General features: G+C 36.7%; 1 protein-coding gene across 1 annotated transcript in view; it reads right to left on the bottom strand.

The window, feature by feature from the left end:
- Positions 1–8462: 8462 nt before the first annotated feature.
- The window catches only part of NHLRC2 (NHL repeat containing 2), a 61157-nt gene continuing 45264 nt past the window's right edge, over positions 8463–24355 (bottom strand). Inside the window, exons 6-11 of the mRNA XM_065407531.1 lie at positions 22029–22128; positions 21486–21717; positions 20900–21022; positions 14665–14874; positions 12367–12592; positions 8463–9533 (exon numbers count right to left, since the gene is read on the bottom strand). Coding sequence (XP_065263603.1) covers positions 9277–9533; positions 12367–12592; positions 14665–14874; positions 20900–21022; positions 21486–21717; positions 22029–22128 — 1148 coding nt within the window. The 3' untranslated portion in view covers positions 8463–9276. The remainder of the gene's footprint in view (positions 9534–12366; positions 12593–14664; positions 14875–20899; positions 21023–21485; positions 21718–22028; positions 22129–24355) is intronic.

Here is a 24355-nt window from a genome sequence, read left to right as displayed (position 1 = left end):
CGATCAGTAGAACCCCGAGCATACAGGCAAGATTCTCCAGCCGGACCCTCATTTTACCAGCATTCTTGTAGCCATGAACCCTTCCCCCCACCATTCTTGTAGCCATGAACACATCTGCAGACACATGGGATCAGCTGCATTCAGATCAAGGTGGTGTGATGTACTTTTCCTTAAAAGGTCTATAAAGACAGTTTATATGAGAAAAAACAACAACATCAGATCCTGAGTCCTCATTTTCCTGAACAATTCTTGAGGTTAAGTGCCAGTCTTCCAGCAAAATCAGGGAAGTCAGGACTTGTTATTTTGAATGTATTTAAAAAAAAAAAAGTTTGTCTCTCTCTTTATATATCAGAAAAGCACTGTAAAGGGACCCATACTTTTCAGCATCACAGTTTGCCTTTAAACTGGAACACCTTTGCTTTTCTGGATATAAGTCAGATTCTTGAGCTCATAGTAGCTGAATTTTGTTATTTAAAAATGCAAACAATTTTTAAAAGCATGTTCCAACATCTGTTGTATGAGTGAATGATTCTCAGCTGTTAATTGTGGGCTAATTAGACACATCTGAATGCACGGACTAAGTAGGGCACTAAACGCACCTAGATCTATAATTTAGCACCTAGAGTCAGTGTGTTGTTCACACCCTCCACACCCACCTTTGTGGCCCACCGTGGAAGCAACTCCGTTTCCATTTCCTTATTTGTCCTGCCAACAGTCCTGCTTTCCTTCAGGGAGGTTGTCGAGAAGCGGTCTCTAGTCTAAAGAAAACATAAAACAAGGGGTTCTTGCATCCCTTCTGGGCAACCGTTCCACCCTGCTCTCTCATAGAGTGCTGACCCTCTGGACTTTCTCTTTAATGACCCAGATACTACCTGAGCTGCTGACCATAGGTCGTCTTTGCTGAAGTCCTTCCCCCAGGTTCTCCCAGGGTGGATCCTTGCTATCATGCCATTCTGCGGGGGCTTTTTCCTGGGCGTGCCATGCCATGGGACCATCCTTCTTCTCAGCTACCCTTTCCCTTCAAGACCACTCACAGACAATTACGTCCTTCCTAACCTTCTCCGCCTCAACTGAGAGCTCAGCCCTTTATAGAAACCACGCCTTTTCCCCAGCTGCGCTACCTGATCTGAATCAGCAGGGGTAGGAGGCAGTAGTTGATCCATCACAGGCCAGGCTAAGCCCAACTCCCCTAAAAGGGTCAGTCCACTGACTTTGGTGGGGGCTCAACACCTCTGAAAAATCCGTCCACTTTCATGTACATGTCTTACTTTAGACATCCACATGTGAAAATGTCGGCCAGGGATGCCACTGAAGATTCCAGAGCACAAACAACTAAACCACACCAATTTCAGCTTCATGTGAAACCAGGAATAAATACTGTGGAAAAGAGGAAGATTTGTAGGGATGCGAATTTATTTTTAAACCCCTAACTGATCATTATAAATTATGGACTTTTTAAAATATAAAAGTATCAAATTTACCCAAATGTCCTTTTAAGTATTGATTGAAGTATGTCAATTGCAAATAGATGAAAATGCCTCAATCTACTGTATTCTTTATTGAAAACATGAGGAATGTAGACTTTTGGGCCAGATCCTTGGCTGGTAAAGATCAGCGTTGCTCCATTGACTTGAATGGAACTGATTTAGACCACCTGACAATCTGGCCCCAAAATGTTTTGTTTATACAGTCCCAACCTCCAGCTGAATTTTCTTCTCTTTGGAGGAGATTGCCTGAGACTTTAGTGCTGAGATGTAACCTTTAAATATTCCACACCCACACACAAATTGAAGCTTCATTGTGAATTCCCCCCCCCCAATTAGTTTTCCTGTAGTTTAAAGTGGAAAGGATTACAACTGAAAAAAGATGAAATATTAGCTACTTCTCTTGCATATAATAGCATTGCAAATGCATTGTCAAGCTGCCAGGTCAGAATCGTATCTCAGTTCATTAAAAAGCTTGCTTTAGTATAACTTTGCTTATTTTCTCTCTGTCTGAAGAATTTTCTGCATTGGCTGAAGTTAAACACTTATTAGTTAAAAATAAGAAACAAGTGAATTATGCTAACACAGGGGTGGCCAACCTGAGCCTGAGAAGGAGCCAGAATTTACCAATGTGCATTGCTAAAGAGCCACAGTAACACATCAGCAGCCCCCCTCACTTCCTCCCTGACCCCAGTGTCTCCCACCTGCCAGCAGCACCGCTGATCAGCACCTAACCCTCCATTCCTGCGGCTCCTGCCCGCCGCGATCAGCTGTTTTGTGGTGGGCAGGAGGCTCGGGGGGGGGGAGGGGTGAGGGAGGAGTAAGGGCGCAGCAGACTCAGGGGAAGGGGCGGGAGCCTTGGGGGAAGGGGTGGAGTGGGGCTGGGGCCTGGGGCAGAGCCAGGGGTTGAGCAGTGAGCATCCTGTAGCACATTGGAAAGTTGGCACCTGTAGCTCCAGCCCTGGAGTTGGCGCCTATGCAAGGAGCCGCATATTAACCTCTGAAAAACCGCCTGTGGCTCCGGAGCCACAGGTTGCCCACCCCTGTGCTAATGTAATGTAAACTTGTATTCTTTTTATTAATACGCTCATAGCTTTCTTGGCATTGTTGCAGCCCTAAAATGAACTTTCTAGGTTCCGAGCAGCGCCAACGTTCATTCAAGTCGAATGGAGTGCCCAGCACAGCAGCTTGCAAAATTGCACCTACTCATAACTTTGTTCACAGATAGCAGCACTTTGCAAGTAAGAGCTAAATTGTTGCTTCTCAAAAAGAAATAATACTGGCTATTTTTTGCTTGCTTGCTATAATTATCTATAAAGTTTAGAGCTTTTTTTTTTCTTTTTCAAATCATTAATAAATATAGTAAGCCTGGATCCAGCAAACTACTTACACACACCTGCAGGAAAGGGAGAAAAGTGACTGTACTTTTGAAGTGCTCAGGATTTACATGAGATCTCAGATTTTGGGTTCAGATCTTCACAAAGGAAGTAATTTGCCTTGCCAAGCCCTGGGATGTAAATAAGATGTTAAACCTGACTTATTGCCCTTGCCTTGGCATGTGATACACAGACAGCATTCAAAAATAATGACACATGGTACCTTAGTGCACACTGGTTTTCAAAATTACTGTCATTGCAACAGAAGTTTTAAGTTTTGAAGACCAAAAATAATCTTGTAGTTCTAATGTAGGGGTTTACCTGGTGTGCATATTTGAGGTGCAGTTAAAGATTGGCTAAACACTGATGATTTTACTATTGCAATCTTTACATTCTTATCTAATTGTTCCTTGATTTTATGGGGTTTGTTCTGCTCTAGTAAATTAGGTAGCCCTCATATATGCTCTCTTAGGTGGCCATTGGGAGTGTGAATGATCCCAGGTGGTCTGGTTAATCCAACATTTGGAATTGCTTGGGATATTAAAAGTGTGGAGAGACTTAATTGAGGGCATGGTTATCACTTTTCCAATACCTTTAGCATATAAGAGAAAAAGAAGATATTGCTATAGTGCTAAATACATAGAAGTGTTCCATGACTCACAATAGATGAGATCCTCACCCCTGCTCTGGCCCCCGTCAATGGTCCTAAAAACCCAATTCCAACTGAGGGAGGATTGCATTGACTCCAAGACAGACTTATACATAGCCATGCTCAAGAAGCCCATTGGGTTACTGACCACAGTTGTGACAATGTAATTTAAACCCCCAAAGCTGGTTCTCCAAAATGCTGAATGGAGGGCAAGGGGGTACGTCGCTATGTCTTGTCCAACCTGTAGCTTCACTCATCTAATTTCTCCTACCTCCTGCATTGAGGGAAGTGGGATGCAACTTTGACTTCCAGCCAGGGTCCCTGGGCAGGCCTGAGGGGGCATTGCCCTCCTATTTGCCCTCGTTTGTAGAACCCAGCTAAAATCCACACTGATTGATGCTTTTAATAAAGCTGTAGTTTCTGCACATAACCATACTATGGCAAACAATATGTGTCTCATTGTTTCCATGTCCACCTCAATGAGAAAAGTATCAAGCAAGCTGAGCTTTAGAAAGAAAAAATATATATTCATTTATTTTTCCATGAAAATGCTTTACAAAGCTTTAGAGGAGGCACCAGATCTTAATGAAAACAGCCAGAGAAAATTCATGCTTATCTATAATCATTGTTTGTCTATCATCAGAGTTGATCTCTGAAGCCACCACATCTACTATAGCAATTTCTTTTCTTCCAGGATATTACAGTACATTTGCTTTGTATTTAAAAAAGATTGTTTTTTTAAAAAACCACTGTAATCCTAAAAAGATGTTAGAAAATTCAAACACACAATGCTACGTGTAAGGAGCTTACACATCTGGTTGCAGATGGAGATCCTTTAATTCAATTCTCCGGAGGTTCTGTACCAATTAATACATAACTATCTTGTAATATGTACATTTAAAATGGGATGTGGCTGCATTATATTTGGAATAGCAGATGTGACAACAAATAATACTCTATTCTAACATCAATGTCCCAAAAGGAATTATGAACTTTTTATACTCAGGGAAGAACAAAACAAAAAGAAGGACGTAAGGGACATTTATCAAGGTGTTTAGATGTGAAAATTTGGTCTTCAACATTGCTAAAATATGACACACTTCTTAGAGGCAGATCCTCAATGAAGTTATAATGTTTTATGCCAGTTCAGGATCTGGCCTTTAATATCTACCATAATTTATATTTTATATATATGCAACCCCATCATTTAAAAAAAATAAAATCTTCCAATATTTATATAGCACATATGAAATCCTGGCCCCACGGAAGTCAATAGGATTTTTGCCACTAACTTCAAGAGAGCCAGGGGATTTAACCCATAGAGTTTTACAATCGTCATGCACATTTCCATATTAAAAACACAGAGGGACAGATCTTGATCTGTTGGCTTCAAGGGACCTACATTGAAATAGAACAGCAGAGGATCAGGCCAAGAATGTTTTTATTTCGATAAATCCAGTTTAAAGTGGAAGCGACATCAACACAAGTAGCACTTCTGCTCCTTCCACTTTGCTGTCATTACGAAATATTTTAATTTGTAAATCACAGCCCAACAGAGTAATCTTGATTGTGTGGTTTAAAACCACAGATGATCATTTACAAAAAAACAACTGAAAAAATGAGTTCTCCTGTTCTTTAAATGTTAAATATGCCCAACCCAGTTTTAAATCATCTTGTTTTATTGGCCATTGTCAGGTTTCACAGAAATGTTGTAGCTTAAACAGGCTAAACAGAAAAGAGAAACATTTAGCATGGCTAGATGGGTGCATTCCTTTGCAAAATGTTAAGTGCAGAACATTTCAATGAAGCGGACTTAAGAGTGTATTTTTACAAGTGGTTTTTTTTAGCTCACCATCATAGATACTGTACGGGAACTAGGAAGGATTTGGAAATATTTGCAATTCTTTTGCTTAGTGCTGGGGCCTTAGGTAGGATAAAACGTTCTCTGGTATACTCGAGAAAAGCAGGCCAGCAGAGAAGAGGTACACCAAACAATGAAGAGCAATGGCTGTGCAAACATTCCGCAACTCACAGTTTTCAAACTTCCCAACTGGGAAACAAGTGTCAACCTTTGGTAATAATGAAACCAAAATAGCAACAAGATAGAAAAAGAAAAAAAGGTATATTTTGCAAACCAAGCGACTGAAGTGTTTGTTTTATAAAATCAAGGCTTATTCAGCATAACCCTGTCTAGCGTGTTGGGTTGAGGTTTTGAAGCAACTTTGGGGATCTTCCTTTGTAGGTCAGAGGTAATAGGGCAGATTTTGATGGCAGTAACACTAGTATAAATCCAGAATAACTCCAGTGAAGAGAGGTAAAAAATGCATGTGAAATCCATAATTGCTCCATTGACTCTGCATTTACATGATTGTAACTGAGATCAGAATGAAGTCCATTGTCTTTGATCTGTGGGGTGAAATGGATGCCAGTTACATGATTGATGTCCATTGTTCATGGATGGTTTAAAAAGAAGTCTGAGCCACATCCTTGGCTGTGCCCTCTCTCTCCTTGCTCTTTACAAATGGGGAACTGAAGCACGGGGTGGATCAAGTGACTTGCCCAAAGTCACATAGGAACTGAATCCAGGTCTCGCTAACCTGAGTCCCTAACCTTAGACCATCCTTCCTAGCCTTCTGGCTGCTCTAAGCAGAATTTCTAACTTCCTACGGATATCACAGACATACAAAAATTTGCATTACAGTAATTAAAGTGAGTGCAAGTTTCTATGAGCTACAAATTGAACTGAAGCAGGGACAAAGGGAATTGTGGGTGCAGGGATCAGTATGCACAATATGTAGCATTTCTAGGAGAAAAATGAAGTTTTTCCTTTAAAATAATAGGTGTGAAGTGCTTGCTTGAGACAAGATTGCATCTTCTGCATCTGGGGGAATAGGTTTTCTATTTTTGGCATGAAACCATCTCAATTAATGTAGTTTAGGACAATTTCCAGCTTTGTGGCAAGCAAAAAATGGAATGGGTACAATTTATTTGTACAGATAATTTGTGGAGTGCAATGAGGTGAGCAAATAGTCATAAATTTAATCAAAGACTCTTGGCTCTAGCCTGTCTTCTTATACTTACACTGCTTATAATTCCCTTCCCCTACAATTTGCACTGAGATTCCACCCACAATTGCAATCTGCACACCTCTCCTCTACAGAAAAGGGTAAACTGTTCTGAATAAAAAAACAACTCCTAGCCTCTATTGCTAAAATGTAAGCAGCTTCCCAAAACTAGGATAACTTAAAGTTGACCATGATGAAAGTGTTCAAAGGTCTGTTATGCCCTGATCCTAGACCTGATTTATGTGCCTGTGACGGTAATCCCAGAGTTTAGTAATATCTCTTCCCAATAAATGTATATATGAAAGAGAGAAGTTTTAAATTAGTAATAGCTGAAGAAAAAGTGGAAGCTTTAAAAATCAGGGTATGGCCCTTTAATCAATTTATACACGCACATTTAGGCACAGAATAATACCTGTAATACTATATTTAAAGCTCTGATGCATTACATTTAAATAAAATAAGAGCTACACACAGATAATTTTTCTAAAGCAAGAAGCTCAAAAAAGTGACACTTTAGGATAACAGACTGGTTAACTCTACAAGTTTTTTTAATCTAGGAAATTGACCGACCCAAATTTTTATTATCCTGACCAACTCAAATGGACAAATATGAATTAATTATCTTAAAATTCAGAGAACAGTCCAATTTGGCTGAATGATATACTCAAGACAACAGAAATAGTCTGATGTGTCATTTCTAACTACTGAAGCTCATACTTGGTTTTATTGGTAGGTGACAAAAAAATTTATGAACTAGATGGAAGTAGAACTCAGGTTTCCTGGCTATTATCCAAAATTTTTATGTAAATTATATATATAGAATATATATTTTAAAAAGAGCACAGCTTTTATTATACTAACTATAAGGACTGGTAAATTCTTAATATCTTTTCCTTAACCCTGCAAATATCATTTGCAAACAGCAAGTAGACCCAGAAGCCAATTTTTCTATTTCAAACACTAAAATAAAACTCAGGCTCATTGGCTTGTCCTAAAAAAACTGAAAGCATAGGTGAAGAAGGCTACTTAAAAGATTAATGTTCAAACCCTAGCACTGCTGATGAGTATTAAATAGAGAGCTTCCAGATCACAGATATGCTGGCATTTGATTTTAAGAGGGAAGGAAAAGCCACGCCACTCTCTATTGTTCCCTTAAAACAAAAGTCTCAGAGTTCACAAGCAACATTTTAGTCAGTTTCAGAGCAGGAAAGACCTTCAACAAATCATCTCAGCCATTTACTAACAGGTGTTAAGAACTATTCTGACTATTTTAGGAGAACGGGCTATTAAAAATATCATTCACTTACACATATTAAAATATACTTTATAACAGCTATTATTTGAAAACTATGTGCAAATTCATGTTGCACATTAGAAAGCTAAAGTCTATTTTGTTGTGTTTTTTTCCTCTTATCAGAATTAAACCTTGTGATTAGAGTATTGGGCGCGATGCAAATACCACTGAAGTCAACAGGAGTCCATCCAATCCATGTAAAGAAATCTAATTATGCCATTTACCATGATAATTGATAGTGAAGAAACGAAGGATATTTACTCGCCTGAAAAAACTTGCTTGAAGCAAACAGAATTTTGTATTATAGTATCATTGTTGGAAGAGAAGACTAGTACTGATTGCTAATGAAGGCCGAGATCCTCCAAACACACGCACGAGTTAATTACCATATAAGTTGCCCTACTGAACACAATGTTCTGATTCAAAGCCCACTGAAATCAACGGAAAGACTCCCATTGACTTCAAAGACCTTTGGATCAGGCCCTAAGTGTATAAAGTTACCCAGGAGCACAAGTATTTGCAGAATTAGGAATCTTATACTATTCACAGAGGAGTTGCAAAAACATGAAAGGAAAACCATTCATTTGACAGAAATAGTTGACATTTAATGGTTGCAAGTTAGAGTCACAAATATTACTTACACTCTACTCTCTAAAATACAAATGGAAACACTAATTAGAAAAACTCCTGCATGCTAATTTTATATAGGCACATTCGTGGCTTGACATCGTTATGTAACATTTCTATATGACCTCAAACAGTTCATTTCCCATAAGTTTTTCCACACAGTTGTGCTCTTCAAATAAGGCATAAATATCTAGTTTTAAGAAACAGACTTGATTTGCACAAAAACAAACAGCCCTGTGTTTTCAAAATATATTAAATGTGTTTTAAATGCTTTCATCGTAAAATAAGAAAAATAATTCTTTTATGACCTGCAGAAACAAAAATCAAGTTTTTAACATTCTATTAAAAACAGAGGGCGTAAAAAAAAGGAAAGTTGCAGTTGTTCTTCCCCAAATGATTTTGATGTTGCTACAGTATGCAGTGCAAAAGAATATCAGTAATATCACAATGTAATACTGGTCCTTCAAAAATGGACTCTTAAAATTGTTGCTCACTGCTTAAAATTGCTTAGGCCCAATCTATTCATAATAGTCAACAGACAAAGTTTAAGGATGTTATTGCTCACACAACAACAAAAAGAAATAAAGGGACCAAGATATCGTTACAATTTTTCTTAATTCAGCACAAGGCATTTCTGCTTCATCTTACAAAGCATATTATGCTTTAGAACTCTTCATATGCTACTGGAAGACGAGGAAAAAAAAATCTACTAATATTTTTTCGCCCGTAAAAACGTTAGAAAGTAAAACTAGAGTGTGAATCTGTTGGGTTTTTGGTTTGGTTAAAATGCATATGTCAGCTCTACTTGAGCTGTGCTACCTTGGTTTGTATCAGCTATCTGTAAAAGCTGACTGAATGAGATTCCTTTCATCATACAGGCACTGCTGTCTTTGCTACAGTAATAGAGGCACACTTTGACAGACAGTACAGCTTCAGATGACAGGCAGCTACTGGGTAACTGCAAGGAGATGAGAGGTTGATGGGAAATGTCCTCAATTTCTCCAGATGGATTCTGTCCCTGAAGTAGCCACTCATTACCTGGAAAAGAAAAGCATTGCTGTCACTGCCTTTTATACACAAAGTTAAATCTCACAAGGCATCAATTTGTGCATGATTTTAGCTTTAGGACAACATATCATATTTTCTTACATGCAACAGTAGTGGAAACTTCCCTGGATTCTCCCATTCTGCTAGAAAATTGAAAATGAATTCACAAATACTTTTTATTGTATAAAGCTTGGATTGAAACATATGGGTGCACCTGACTGTCTTAGGAATGCGCAAAGAATCTGCAATATGCTTTGTAAGCTGATATTCAAATTTCCCCGTTAAGTTAACAGGAAGCTGTGCACATATATCAGAGACCTAATACTCAAGATAAGATGACTGAATGCCCCTAAAGTACATAAAACTTTTCCTATGAAACATTTTCAAATAAAAGTGTTGGCTTTATAAATGGTTTACTGGAAGTTAATGTTTAGGCTGGCTGAGACCTGAAATTCCTGTGTGTTTAAATATTTAAGAGTATATAACAATATAGACATGCAAAATGAGAATATGGCTAACTTGCTGCTCCAACTTACGTCTTGCCATAAGTGAGATGGATGAAGTATTCTTTTGGCATTTTTCATAAAATAACTACAACTTCAAAACAAAACCTGTTTGATTTATGAGTTTAAAATGACTGCTTACATTCTACATTTTTACTAACCCTCAAACTATATGGAATATGAATACAGCTCTGTAACATCTACTAAAAATATATCAGTCCCCTTAGTTCAAAAAATTAAACACTGTCCAATTTAGTATTGCAGATGAGTGAAGACAATTTAAAGGGCCAAAAATTGTCTTTAGATTTTGTACGTGCAATCCACTGCAGGAACAAATGTAATCTGGACCTTTGAAAATCTGGCCTCAGAAATGGAAAAATAAGATTAAACAATTACATTGTTAACTTTTTTAAAATTTCCCTTTTTCTGTTTAGTGATGCTTGGGAAGAACAGACTGGTAGGCCTTTCAATATACTTTTCTGGCACAAAGGGTGAGGAGTTCACCTAATTATATGTAGACTACAGCTTTTTCTGAGGGCATCGCTTATTCTCTAGACATCTGGAGATTACCAGTGGGTAGTTGTGCTATTTTTTAAAACATCTAGGAGAAAAAAATGTTCCTGGTTAAGTGCACAATGATCATGAACTCACTTTTCGAGAATGGCAGTATGGCGTTCATTTAAGTACAGAGCAATGTTTTCTGAGTACAATAGTCTATGGTGACAGTTTAATTTAGGCCCATAGTAACCCTAGTTTGGGTATGGTAACAATGGGTGATTTTTATGAAGGGGGATGGTAGAGGTTTAAGGCTTCGAGTAGAACTTTTTAAACCCACATTTTTTTTCTACCGTTAAAGTACTTGTGTAATTTCTAAATTCAACACTCAAAAGAATCCTAGAGATGGGATATGTTAAGGGTGGGGAATGAAAAAAGAGCAAAGACCCAGCACTAAGAAGGCATATGTGCATTAGTTTCCAAAATTCTAGAAGATATAGGGAGAAGCATGTGTTATTAAAGGAACGCAAAGAGAGAGAGAGAAACACATATCTAGGCATAGACTTGGCACTCTCAATTAGGGCATAACATGACAGTTCTTCTGATGGAAAATGCTAGCTGGTATTCACCTGAAGGATGTAACATTAGATAAGAAGACACTACTAGTTGCTTCTTCCTTAAGATGCTCACACACCAGTTTCCCAGTTAATTGTGGAGATTCTTTTGTTTCAGCTGCCACTGCAAGCTGTGCCCAGCAAAATCAATCAATGAGGAGCATTTGTGCCATTCTTAGATTAGTCCAACATATGGCCTTTGTTATGAATAAAAGTCGAACATACTAACAACTGGCAAAGAGACAGAAATGATATCAAGGGATACTTTACATATGTTTTGGAGGATATACTTTTTAGTTTTCTTTGTATTGTGCCTGTAATAAAAACATCCACCCATTTTCAGATGTATATTTAAGTTAATTCCGGGTGAGATGAGCTTCTTAATTTTTCAAACTTTCAGGCTAATGGGTACATAATTTTCCTTTAGCAATACTTTTCAGATACATTAGAAATGACAGTGAGATGGAAAATGTACCGTATTTAGTAGAAAAAGGCATACATGTAGGAAACTACTAGTATCTGAGCCAGGCCTTAGCATGAACAACTGTATTGCACTACACATCATGGATGTACATAAAACATTTTAATACACTCTTCTATGGTGCTTATAAAATGGAATATAAATATAATAACTGAGCACCTAGGAGACAGTGAGCTTACATTCACAGCACTGTTGTGAAGCAAGGAAGTATTATTATCCGTCCCATTTTACAGATAGGCAACTGAGGCACAGAGAGATTACACAGAAAGTCAGTAGAAGAGCCAGGAACAGAATCCAGTTCACCTTGTTTCCAGTGCATGAATAACACCAAAATTTTAACTGTGTTTTTGCCTTGCTCTGTATGTGTGTGTGTATGTAGAATGGTGAATCAGGTTCAAATTTTGGCTTAACTTATTTTTAAGTTCTCACTCAGGATAAAATGTGACTTCCTTCAATGGTATACATCAGCTTTCCTGCTAAAAATTCTTAGTAGATCTAGCTATCAGCCTCCCAAAAGACAGATGATGAGGGTGGAGCAGCCCATCCCCAGAAGACGACGGGAGGGCAACCATCTAAAGAACATAAAGGGGCTGAGCTCTGATTGTTGATAATAAACAAAACTTGATATTTTATTTGTCCATCAAATACATTATTCACTCTGGAGGAGTGAGCTAGTAGAACTTTCCAAAGCTGCAATATATGCAGTCTTTCTAAAAATGCAGTCACTTTACCTTCTGCTGTGAGAAACCAGGAACTGGGTGCCTCTTCAGTCAGCTTCGTATTTGCAGGAAGGCTTAACCTTAATAAAAACTGAAGGGTCTGGCCAGGGGTTACAGTCAATGAAGGAAGTTGGATGTTCGGTGCAGATTTAGGCAGCTTGGGGATGTTTGCCAGCTTATTGTTTTGGATAAATGGATGATCTGCAACATCAAATATTTCAGTGCGCAGGATAGGCAGCTGTCAAAGAAATCAAAAGAAATATTAACAAGTATTTCTATTTGAAAGCCTGCTTTATGGTATAAGACTACAGAGCATCTTGCAATTATGAATTCATAGCACCAAAATCCACAGCTGGTGTGTGAACAAGGAATTTGTACTGAAATTAAGATTTATACATTTCAATATATTTACTGTATAGAACTGGAACCCCCTTAGCCAGCATACAGAAATTCTGCGCTGATAGGAGAGGGAAGGGGAAATGCCAAGAGAAATTTTATTTTTTTAAAAAATCCAAAGAATTTACCTTAAAGCAATATTAACACCCCCATCTAGTTTTTTGTGATTTTTTTGTCTTCTCTCATTTCAAATTTGAATAATTTCATTACAGATATCAGTTTAATAATAACCCAAGAGTGCTTTCTGTTAACTTGGTAATAACTACCCTGAGATAATAAAATTCTTGGTCGTTGACTGTGCAGATTATGCAGTCCAGGACATGATTATCTCATATCGCAGTGGTTTACAATCTTTCCAGATTACTATACCCCTTTCAGGAGTCTGATTTGCCTTGCGTACCCCCAAGTTTCAGCTCACTTAAAAATTACTTGCTTACAAAATGAGACATAAAAATACAAAAGTGTCACAGCACACTATTACTGAAACATTGCTTATTTTCTCATTTTTACCATATGATTATAAAATAAATCAATTGGAATGTAAATATTGTACTTGCATTTCAGTGTGATAATTGAGCCAGTTTTTCACTTATAAGCCTTCTCTGAAGTCCAAGCCCCAGGCAATGGGGCTGAAGGAAGTAACTTGGCTTTGTGGGAGCCCCTATGGTGTGGGGTCTTTGGCAACTGCCCTGCTTGCCACTCCCTAATGCTGGCCCTGCACCTGTGACCCCCCAAAACCCATCCCATGACCCTGTAGGGGAATGCAACCCCAGGTTGAGAAACACTGATCTAGATGAGCTGACGTATCCCCTGATTGAGAACCACTGTCATACAGGAAGCACTGCACAGTTGGTATTTAAATATTAAACACATTAAAAATGTAGATGTTACCAAATACACTTCACAGTTCTGAGGAAGAGAGTTTAGCCTTTGTGTCAGTGTACCTACATGGCAATAGTTACTCAGCTATATATGATGCCATCAACAGACAGAAATTCATTCACATCTGTTTTGCCTTATTTGTAATAAGCAAACAAGGTGGAATCCAGTTTTGAAAGGGGCCTTAACTTGACCACTTATTTGTGAAGAAATCAGGAGCACACAAAATTCTGTATTTGCTCATGCAAGATTAAAGGCCATTAAAAAAATAGCTTTCAGTGGTAAACATTGTAGCAGTACTGGATTTGGAAAAAATCCAATTTAATAAGACAAACACATATTTATGAGCAATACATGTGTTTATAAGAGAGAGTGGTGAGCTATTTGCTTCCCCACTGATGGACACATGAAATAAAAACAGCATGCTACCATTCCCAAGGTCTTTGTTGCAAGTGAACTTTGTCGTGCTGTGTTTTGCATTCCTACTGTTCCATATGCCTTTTGCCTTCATTAGAAGTCAGAAAGATAACTGCAGAACTACAGACACTGGCAACTGTACATGTAACAATACCACCAAGAGGGTCTCACCAGCCCTTTCTTCTGGGACTTGATCTGGCAAGCTGCTGAGCAATCTTAACTCATATTAATTCCGTATTAATGTGATTGTTGATTAGATGATCATCATCTTGCAGGATTGGGCCAACAGAGACTATTTCTTGAGGGCTGAAGTTTCTGTATTCTAACTCTTTCATGCAAGTTTATCAATTTCTTTCTCTATGCACAAGTGTCCTTCCCAAACTCCTAGCAGAGATGGAATATTTATTTTAAGCCTAACAGGATATCCTTAAAGTAGACAGCTTTTCTGTTTGTCAGATTATCACAAATATTACGGGTATACATTTACTACACTGAATAAATTCATCAACTATGCTATTTTATACCACCCAAAATCACTGTGAGCTGATATAGTAAGAAAAACCTATAGTAGTAATTTACAAAATCTTGTGTCAAAAAGCTTTAGTAAGTTTTACTTGCCATAGAAATAATTTTTGTTTCTAAGTCCAGCACTTTAATTTGATGATTATTTGTGTCAGCAATATAAAGCAGACGGCCATTCTCTTCAACACATAATCCTCCTGGTTCATTGAAAGTCGTCTGCGTAAGGCTGGAACCAACAACATTACTTGCTTCTCCTGTACCTGCCAGTGTAGCACAATTCTTCATTTTGGGATCTACAAACTTAATCTAAGGAAAACAAAATGAAAACTTTGAAAAGTTGTCAGAATTATAACAAAATCTTCTGGCTAGTGTTTTCAGGAGACACCAGCAATTTTGGGTACCTTAATTATTGAGTGCCCAACTTGACATCCCATAAAAAAGATAGACTTTCTGAGGGTGGAAGCTTAGCACTTTAAAAACTAAGATACTTTTAGGTGTCTCAGGTTGGATACCTAAAAACTGAGGCACCCAAATTCATTAGTCAGTTTTGAAATTATTGGCCAATTTCCCTTTTCCTGAAAATAAAGCTAGAAATATATATGCAGACATATAAATAGTAAATAAGTTAATCACACTTTTTCTAGAACATGCAACCTAACCAACACTAAAAGTAACCCAACTCATATCTTGCTAATTTAACTACAGTATCAATTTGTAAGTATCTGTGCAAGCACAGGAATTCTAGGAAGTTTATTAATAATTATTAAATGGATCTCTAATCAATTATCATGAACCTACACATACCTCCACTGTAAAAAGTCACTCTGATTCTAAACATACCTTGTGAGTCTTGAGCATACACAATACTAAAAACTGTTTTAATAATTAGTTTACATGCAGATGGGGATTGTTCATACACATTGTATTTATTATTAAAAGTTGCAAATGTATATGAAAATTTGATATCTTTGGTTTTATTCCCTCACCCTGTGCCTTTTTCAAACGCCACTTGCTTCTTAGGCCCCAATCCTGCAAAGTTTTATACACATGCTTAAGCTTTACATCATGCAAGTTTTAAGTTCAATAGGATTACTGAGAGGTTAAAAACATGCTAAGACTTTACAGGATTGGGGACTTGGGCTGTTAGATAGATATAGATACGGTCCTAGTCCTGAAAAATCTAATCTATCTATACACACACACACACACACACTTATATAGCACAATAGGGCTTCTGCGTGCTAATGTAATATAAATATTAAACAATAGTAACAATCTGAAAAAACTGAATAATAAAAAAACTGACTCTTCCTTCCCATTGTATTAGTTTTTCTGCAGCAAGAAATGAAGAACAAGTGACATGCTTCGGTTTGAATGGCAAAGCAATTGAATGTTTGTGTGACAAATGTAGGATGCGATTTAAAAAACTTTTTTTTTTTAAATATTATGGGAGCAGTCAAAGGCCCTAATCAGGAGCTGTGGTAGGAACTATACAAACACACCATTTGTTTTATTTTCATATATTTTGTTTTAATTTAAAATAAATTAGATTAAGAAAAAAAGAAGGACCCCCTGTTATTCCTGTGAAGTGAATTAAAGAATTTGTAGGTCAAATACAGTTTAAAAAACAAAAATAACCCAACAAAAAACCAAAAAACCTTAACTGTAACATAATTCAGCCACCCAAACTGTTTTAATAATTGGTTTAACTGAAATGCATCTTAAACTAAAATTAAATATAGTTCTTTAACTCTGTTCCCAGTCTAGTATGAATGGGTTCTTAGTAGGGCTATCGATTAATTGCCGTTAACTCACGCGATTAACTCAAAAAAATTAATCGCGATTAAAAATTAATCGTTCAATCACACTTTTAATCAACCTGTTAAACAATAGAATACCAATTGAAATTTATTAAATACATTTGGATGTTTTTCTACATTTTCAAATATATTGATTGAAATTACAACACAGTATACAAAGTGTACAGTGCTAACTTTATATTATTTTTATTACAAATATTTGCACTGTAAAAATGATAAAGAAATAGTATTTTTCAATTCACCTCATACTAGTACTGAAGTGCAATCTCTTTATTGTGAAAGTGCAACTTACAAATGCAGATTTTTTTTTGTTACATAACTGAATTCAAAAAACAAAACAATGTAAAACTTTAGAGCCTACAAGTCCACTCATTCCTACTTCTTGTTCAGCCAATCACTAAGACAAACAAGTTTGTTTACATTTACAGGACATAATGATGCCCGCTTCTTATTTACAATGTCACCTGAAAGTGAGAACAGGTGTTTGCATGGCATTTTTGTAGTCTGCACTACAAGGTATTTACGTGCCAGATATGCTAAACATTCGTATGGCCCTTCATGCTTTGGCCACCATTCCAGAGGACATGGTTCCATGCTGATGATGCATTTAAAAAAAGAAAAGTGTTAATTACATTTGTGACTGAACTCCTTGGGGGAGAATTGTATGTCTTCTGCTCTGTTTTACCCGCATTCTGCCATATATTTCATGTTATAGCAATCTCAGATGACGACCCAGCCCAAGTTGTTCATTTTAAGAACACTTTCACTGCAGATTTGACAAAACGCAAAGAAGGTACCAATGTGAAATTTCTAAAGATAGCTACAGCACTTGACCCAAGGTTTAAGAATCTGAAGTGCCTTCCAAAATCTGAGAGGGATGAGGTGTGGAGCATGCCTTCAGAAGTCTTAAAAGAGTAACACTTTGATGCGAAAACTACAGAACTGAACCACCAAAAAATAAAATCAACCTTCTGCTGGTGACATCTGACTCAGATGATGAAAATGAATGTGCATCAGATTGTTATTGAGCAGAACCAGTCATCGGCATGGGCGCATGTCCTCTGGAAGGGTGGTTGAAGCATGAAGGGACATATGAATCTTTAGCGCATCTGGCATGTAAATATCTTGGACGCCAGCTACAACAGTGCCATGCGAACACCTGTTGTCACTTCCAGGTGACATTGTAAACAAGAAGCAGGCAGCATTATCTCCTGCAAATGTAAACAAACTTGTTTGTCAGAGTGATTGGCTGAACAAGAAGTAGGACTGAGTGGACTTGTAGGCTCTAAAGTTTTACATTATTTTATTTTTGAGTGTAGTTTTTTTTTTAATATAATTCTACATTTGTAAGTTCAACTTTCATGATAAAGAGACTGCACTACTGTACTTGTATTAGGTGAACTGAAGAATACTATTTCTTTTGTTTTTTACTGTGCAAATATTTGTAATAAAAATAATATAAAGTGAAAACTGTACACCTTGTATTCTGTGTGGTAACTGAAATCAATATATTTGAAAATGTAGAAAACATCCAAAAATATTTAAATAAATGGTATTCTATTATTCTTTAACAGTGCGATTAGATTAATTGCGATTAATTTGTTTAATTGCTTGACAGTCCTAGTTCTTAGCAACATGAAAAATAAAAGAAAGCAGAAGGGAAGGGATTGAAAGCCATGACTAAAAAACAATTAATGCTAATACTACATCTGTAATTCATAACGTTCGGTATTTAATTTTTGTTGTTATTTTTATTTTTTAATTTACAGCACTGACTTAATCATATTGCGTAATTTTAAATAGACCCTCAGTAAATATTTAAAAAACATTAAAATAATGGAATCATAGAATAATCTATTTAACAGCAAAATAAGCAGTAAATACAATTTCAGTCTCGCAGATAATTAAGATGTAGGATAATAAAAATTATACAAACATGTATCACTTCAAACAATCATCTGTAGTTTCATTATCACAATTGGAAATTAAAAAGTCACTTTCTTGAAAATTTATGAGCTGGGTACCAGAACTCACTGGTTAAAAGGCATTTTATCTAATTCTATGTAAAATAGGGGAAGGGAGAAAGATTGACTGAGCTTATTTAATCACAGGGTTGTCAAGTCCCTTCAAACTTTCAGCTTGTCAATAGGAGCCTGGGGAACTAGTTGTTTCCCTTCCTAAAGCATGATTTTAGCTATTTATTACTGAAAGATTTATGCCAGAATTCAAAGAAATTAGTCTTGAGTGAACTAAATATATGTCCTAAATGTAGAAAACAAGAAAACAGTCAGCTATGAAGTAGAGTACAGGGCTACAGTTCTAGTTCATGGGTCGGCAATGTAAACTACAAGAGAGATGTTTGAGTGGGTTATGTAATCACCAGAATCCAAGGATGGAATTACTGCCTCATAATTCAAAATCTGGTGGGTATTTATATTGTTTTTAATACATGTCCCAACTGCTTCTTTCTTCTGTTAACCTCTCATACTTCCCTGCTGGACGACTTCCCTTCTTTTGGTCTTCATTCAGTGCTCTCTCTCATCGTTTAGGTATTTCTAAGACATCTATCAATGTGGTATCTACATCTGTATGTTGCTGAATGGCATGTTTCCCATAACGTATAAAAACCAAGCCTGCCAAATTGCTTTGCTCCTGGCTCTTGAACAGTTTTTAAAAGAACAAATAAATTAAATTTTGTTTTAAAGTACTGAAGAAAAATACACACCAAATATTTACTTTTCTATTTTTTTAAGAAAAGAGTCTTTTACTTAAATATCTACCACTGCAAATTAGAGAATTATTGAGTAACATTAGGTACTTAACTCTTCAGCATAAGTGAAAAAAACAAAAACCCCATATAATTTCGGGAATAATTTATTACTATCCAGGATTATTTTATTATGAAATACTAAGAATAAATAACCTTAACATGCTTTAAGCAAACTCAGGATTAAAAGCACATAAAGAAAATAATTACTGGATTCAGCATTTTTTGCTAACTTGAGTAACATTTTGCTACTCTTAAATTGTCATTTTTTTATTTAAGGGTACAACTGTTCATGCTAAACAATTGTATGCAGTGTTGTTGTAGCCGTGTTGGTACCAGGATATTAGAGAGACAAGGTGGGTGAGGTAACATCTCTCATTGGACCAACGTCTGTTGGTGTGTAAGCTTGAAAGCTGGTCTCTCTCACCAACAGACGTTGGTCCAATAAAAGATATTACCTCTCAACTCTTCTTTTATGCAAAACAATGTAATTATTAAAAATTATAACCATAGAGGAAGATTTTTTGATAAAAGTTTTCTGCTCTTGTATGTGAAAAAATAAATTTCTAATGTAATAAGAATTTTTAATGAGAATTGGATAATTTAATGAAAACTTTTTCCAAAATATAATCCAATGTAGCAGTTAAAAAAAATCTAAGCCTTCTACCAAAGACAATTCCTTTGTTTTATGTATCAAATACTATAGCTTCAAAATCTTCTAAGAAGCATTCAATCACTTGAAATCTAAACATTAAGGCAGTTTATACACTGGATGAAATCCTTGCCCTAGTGAAGTCAATAGCAAAACATCCACTGACTTCACTAAGACCAGGATTTCACCCTCTATTCATAGAGTCTAACCCTTCTTGAAAGAGATTTAGGGTTAGTCTATAGTAGAAGAGGTTTGTTGGTATAGCTATGCTGGCAAACCATCGTATAGACACAGGTTATATCATAAAAAAGTGCTCTCGACAATACAGTTTATAATGATTCCCTGAGCAAAATAAGCTATACAGACAAAAGCGCTTTTATGCCAGTAAAACTGTGTCTACACCAGGATTTTGCCAGTATAGAAAAGTTTGGGGGAGGGTGGAGAATCACAACCCTAACCAAACACAGAGTTGTGTAGACTTGGCCAGGGTAAATAATTTGTTTTAGTTGAGTAAATAATCTAATCAATGCAGAATTACAACACTCACAGAAATAGGGATATAAAACATCTACACATCAAAATCTTTATCTCACCTCATGACTAGCCCATGAATGAGCCAATGAGAGTAACCACCAACCCCTTCTATCTCTCAGAGATATGGGAGGCTATATGGATGAGGGCACATCCCCTTTCCAAATTGCTCAAAGCTAAAAAGACCTCTGGTGGCTGTGACCAAGCATTCTGAATTGCTCTGCTCTTGTTTTGCACCTTTTTGTGTTAATAAAACCAGCCCTGAGGAAAGGGCCTCGGACTGAACTGTTGTTTGGAGCTTTATTTTACCTTTCCCGGCCAGTGTATCTGCCCGTCAGTACACATGTCTAGACACACAGTAAACCAGGTGACCAGATAAAAGTCCAAGATCAAAAACAAGAAAAAAAAAAAAAAAGTATGTAATTTACTTCCTTAGGTATACAAAATACAATTTTATGTTACTGAACCATAGAGACATGCTTTTCTGATGCTATCTGACTCTGGTGGTGGTGAAATGAGTTACATAAATACGGTTTTGCATTATATATTATACCGACTTACCTTATGATTATAGGAATCTGCTACATAAAGCAGTTTCCTTTTCTTGTCCCAAGTTACTCCAAGGGGGTGCTGCAGCTTTGCATTTATTCCTGCTTCATCAACATCACCAAAGGCAAACAAATTCTAAAAGAGTGCATTAATTAAATTTGTACAATTAGTTGGTTATGCAATGTTGACATAAGGCAGTAGACAGTGCAAATCACTGTAATTAAATGGAAATTAACTGGCTATTTTTAAAAAAATGCACTCATGGGAAATGGAGTACTTAGGGGACTGGATATGGATGTGGAGCCTTTGCATTCTAGGCCACCAATGTGAATCCAGCCCATTTCAATAGCAATCAAAAGTCACTGCCACGCATGGTTATTCAGTGGATTTTGTGAATGAGTTGGTCAGTCCAGTTCTTGTTGACTAACAATCTGCATTACAAAACTTGTGCTGGCACACTAAACAGTGAAATTAAGAAATGAAAGAGCCTGGAGACAGAACTACCCTCTTGTCCCTAAAAGTGGTTCCTCCATATCAGGCTTGAGGAATATTGGTAGGGTGGTGCAGGGAAGATTGAAGTTGTGTGTTAGTCTATTACCAATGGATCTCTCTCTCCTCCTACAAGATGTTTCACTGCTCCATCTTTCAGTGAGATTGTTCGCACGGTGCTGCTCTCACTGTCTGCTACAAAAATACAGTTCCAGGGTTCTTCAGAAGCCAGAGAAAGACCTGAAGGCTGGGCAAAGGCTGCCTTATGGGGGTATGCATTGTTTCGGTTCTCTTCATTCCCACTCCCAGCAAATCGAAGGCAGGTTCCTTTCTTTAAATCACTAAAGAAAAAACAAGTACCCAGTTTCAAAGACAAATCTGAAATAGTTCAGATAGAATTCTTATATAGTTTCTGTTTGGTAAATATAAGTTACCAAAATAACGGTATTTGAACTGCTTTTATTTTAACTTGTATTTCACCTTGGTTTATAATTAATACCTAAATGATTTAGCATAATGCAAAGTAAAACAACATTTAATTATATATATTTATAAGTGTTTTCCAAGAGGATAAGTCTCCTTGAAGTTTTAAGGCTCTTGTTCATCAATAGCTAAATAGCTGTTTCTAATATCTATCATTATAGTGGCGTACCTTCCTTTTGGGAGTTTTCCGCATTCCAACATGAGCGCCCAGACTTGATGAGTGCCTGCCATGGCTATCCATAGAACATCATCTTCATGGGTCCCTGAAACTTTACCAAACATGAGTATAAATATCATAGAATGGACCTCAGGCAATATTTGCAAAAAGGAAGTACCTCGGTCATGAAAAAAAGTGAATTACTTTCAGTTACTTAGCCGTTATTCTTCTGTAGCTTTACTAGGGGAGAAAAAGTTGTACCTTTTAATCTTTGTTGAAGATACCACTTCTACTAGGGAATGAAGTCAGTAGTCACTCTGATAGTGGATATGCATTTTACTCAGTGTCCCAACAATGATACTGAATAACAAACCAGATAATGGCAAAGACATTGAAGAGCTGAGCTAGTGAGAAAATTGGAAGTGATCATTGAGCGCTGCTTTTTGCAGGATTTAGGAGATAAACAGTGAAGAGATATAGCCTCTCACTTATATTTTATATTCATTATTTGTTCATTTAGTTTAGCTTTAAAATCTAAGGCCCCAATCTTGCAAATATGCACAACCTTAAGTTTACTACCATGAGCAGTCTCATTGAAATGAATGGGATCACTCAGAGTAGTCAAGGATCAGAGCCAACTGAACTTGGTGCTTTCGGAAGTGCAGATCAATACTGGAGACTGAAATTTGCTATTTTTTCCAAAAGCAGGTCTGGCAAACACAGCCACTGCCCACATTTCCGCCCCACTCCCATATCGCCCTGCTTATATGCCTCAGTCCCCACTTACATAATAAGACAAACTTGCTGTTGAGATAAGTGGTTCTTAATTTCCTAATTTTTTAAAACTTGCTTTTACAAAAGGTATATTGTGCCTATCATTTTGCCAAATATTTATATACTATAAAGCTACTGATTATCAACACATTTATAAAATTAGACACAAAATTTGCTCAGCTGTTATTTATTTTCCAGTAAAATATGACAAAGATTTAAAGATTAGATTAAATGGATGCACCTCATTTTACAACATATTACATTTCCACCATTAAGTCAACACAATGAACGGATTATAAATGCGAGCCATCAAAGGCCTAGAGGAACAGATAAAGAAAAGTACTATCTAAACGCATGTTTCTGTACAAAAAGAACAAAATTAAAAGGACAAAAATTGACCAATATAAGGAATACTGCATTAAAGCACACAATCTATCATCTTCCTAATAAAAGCACTAATCTGTATTGCACACAACTGTCATCTATAGCCACATATTGCACTAAGAATTTTTGTTTTTCAAAACCAGTTAGCTATTAAAACATTGCAAATCACACTCATTAACAGACCTTCAAAAGAGCTGAAAAAAACCATTAAATCAAATACCGGAATTCTTACATTTAAAATTTTTTTAAATTAATTTCAAAGCTCGTAATCACTAACACGAACTCACAAATATCCAGTAACTTTGGGTTCCCTCGCTCTGCTCTTGCAGGTATGTTAATAGGGCAACCAGACATTTAGATTCTCTAACCTCAAATTTAAATAATTTATTACCTACATTTCAAATTGCATTGCAGAAAAGTTACATGTCCTAAATTCGGAGAGTTAGACCAGATCAACCTTCCCAAAACAAAACCAACCCAAGAAATCTAGACAATATTTTAAACCTGCATGTCACACCTGGAACACCAAATTGTCCTTCCAACTCCAAACCCACTTTTTCATTAAAGGAGAAACTTCCATGTGGCTGGGATTACAGTTGCAACATCAGGGGAGAAAAAATTCTGTATTTTTCCAACTTCAAAAACAGTGTTCTGACACTGGTGAGCCATCCTAAGACTATTCCTGGCCTATACCAAAACCAAAAAAGTAATACACTCTTAATGCCTTTCCTCTGCTGGGATCAAGATATGAGTTTCCAAGACTTTGATCAAAGAGAACGCCACTGAATCTCTCCTGCTCCTCCACATACTCAGCATTTTTATTCAAACAAAAGTTCCAGAAATAAAGTTAACATTCACATCATCTTTAAGCTGTTGGTGAGTGGGAAGATCTGCCGAAGAGTTCAAAAACCCAATTATAAACATGTTATAACTCACCAGGGGGTACACCAAAGCACAGAGTATTCTTAAGAGAAGTCTGCCTCTGCCATCATCTTTGATCATAGCTTGTTTTTGAGAGTCTTATTTCCTAATTTCTAGTTTCAAGTGGAAGAGGAATATATTGTAATGATTGTAGCACATGAAGGCATCTTAAAAGTAATTTCTACCACTGTTCTATCTAGATCAGTTAACCAGTTGAGAGAGAGAACACAGTCAACACTGAGCAACCACGATATCATTTA

The sequence above is a fragment of the Emys orbicularis genome, chromosome 7 (assembly GCF_028017835.1).
Source record: "Emys orbicularis isolate rEmyOrb1 chromosome 7, rEmyOrb1.hap1, whole genome shotgun sequence".
In the NCBI taxonomy this organism is placed as follows: Eukaryota; Metazoa; Chordata; order Testudines; family Emydidae; genus Emys; species Emys orbicularis.
Note: the sequence above shows the minus strand (reverse complement) of the source record. Positions and strands in the feature narration are given on the sequence as shown.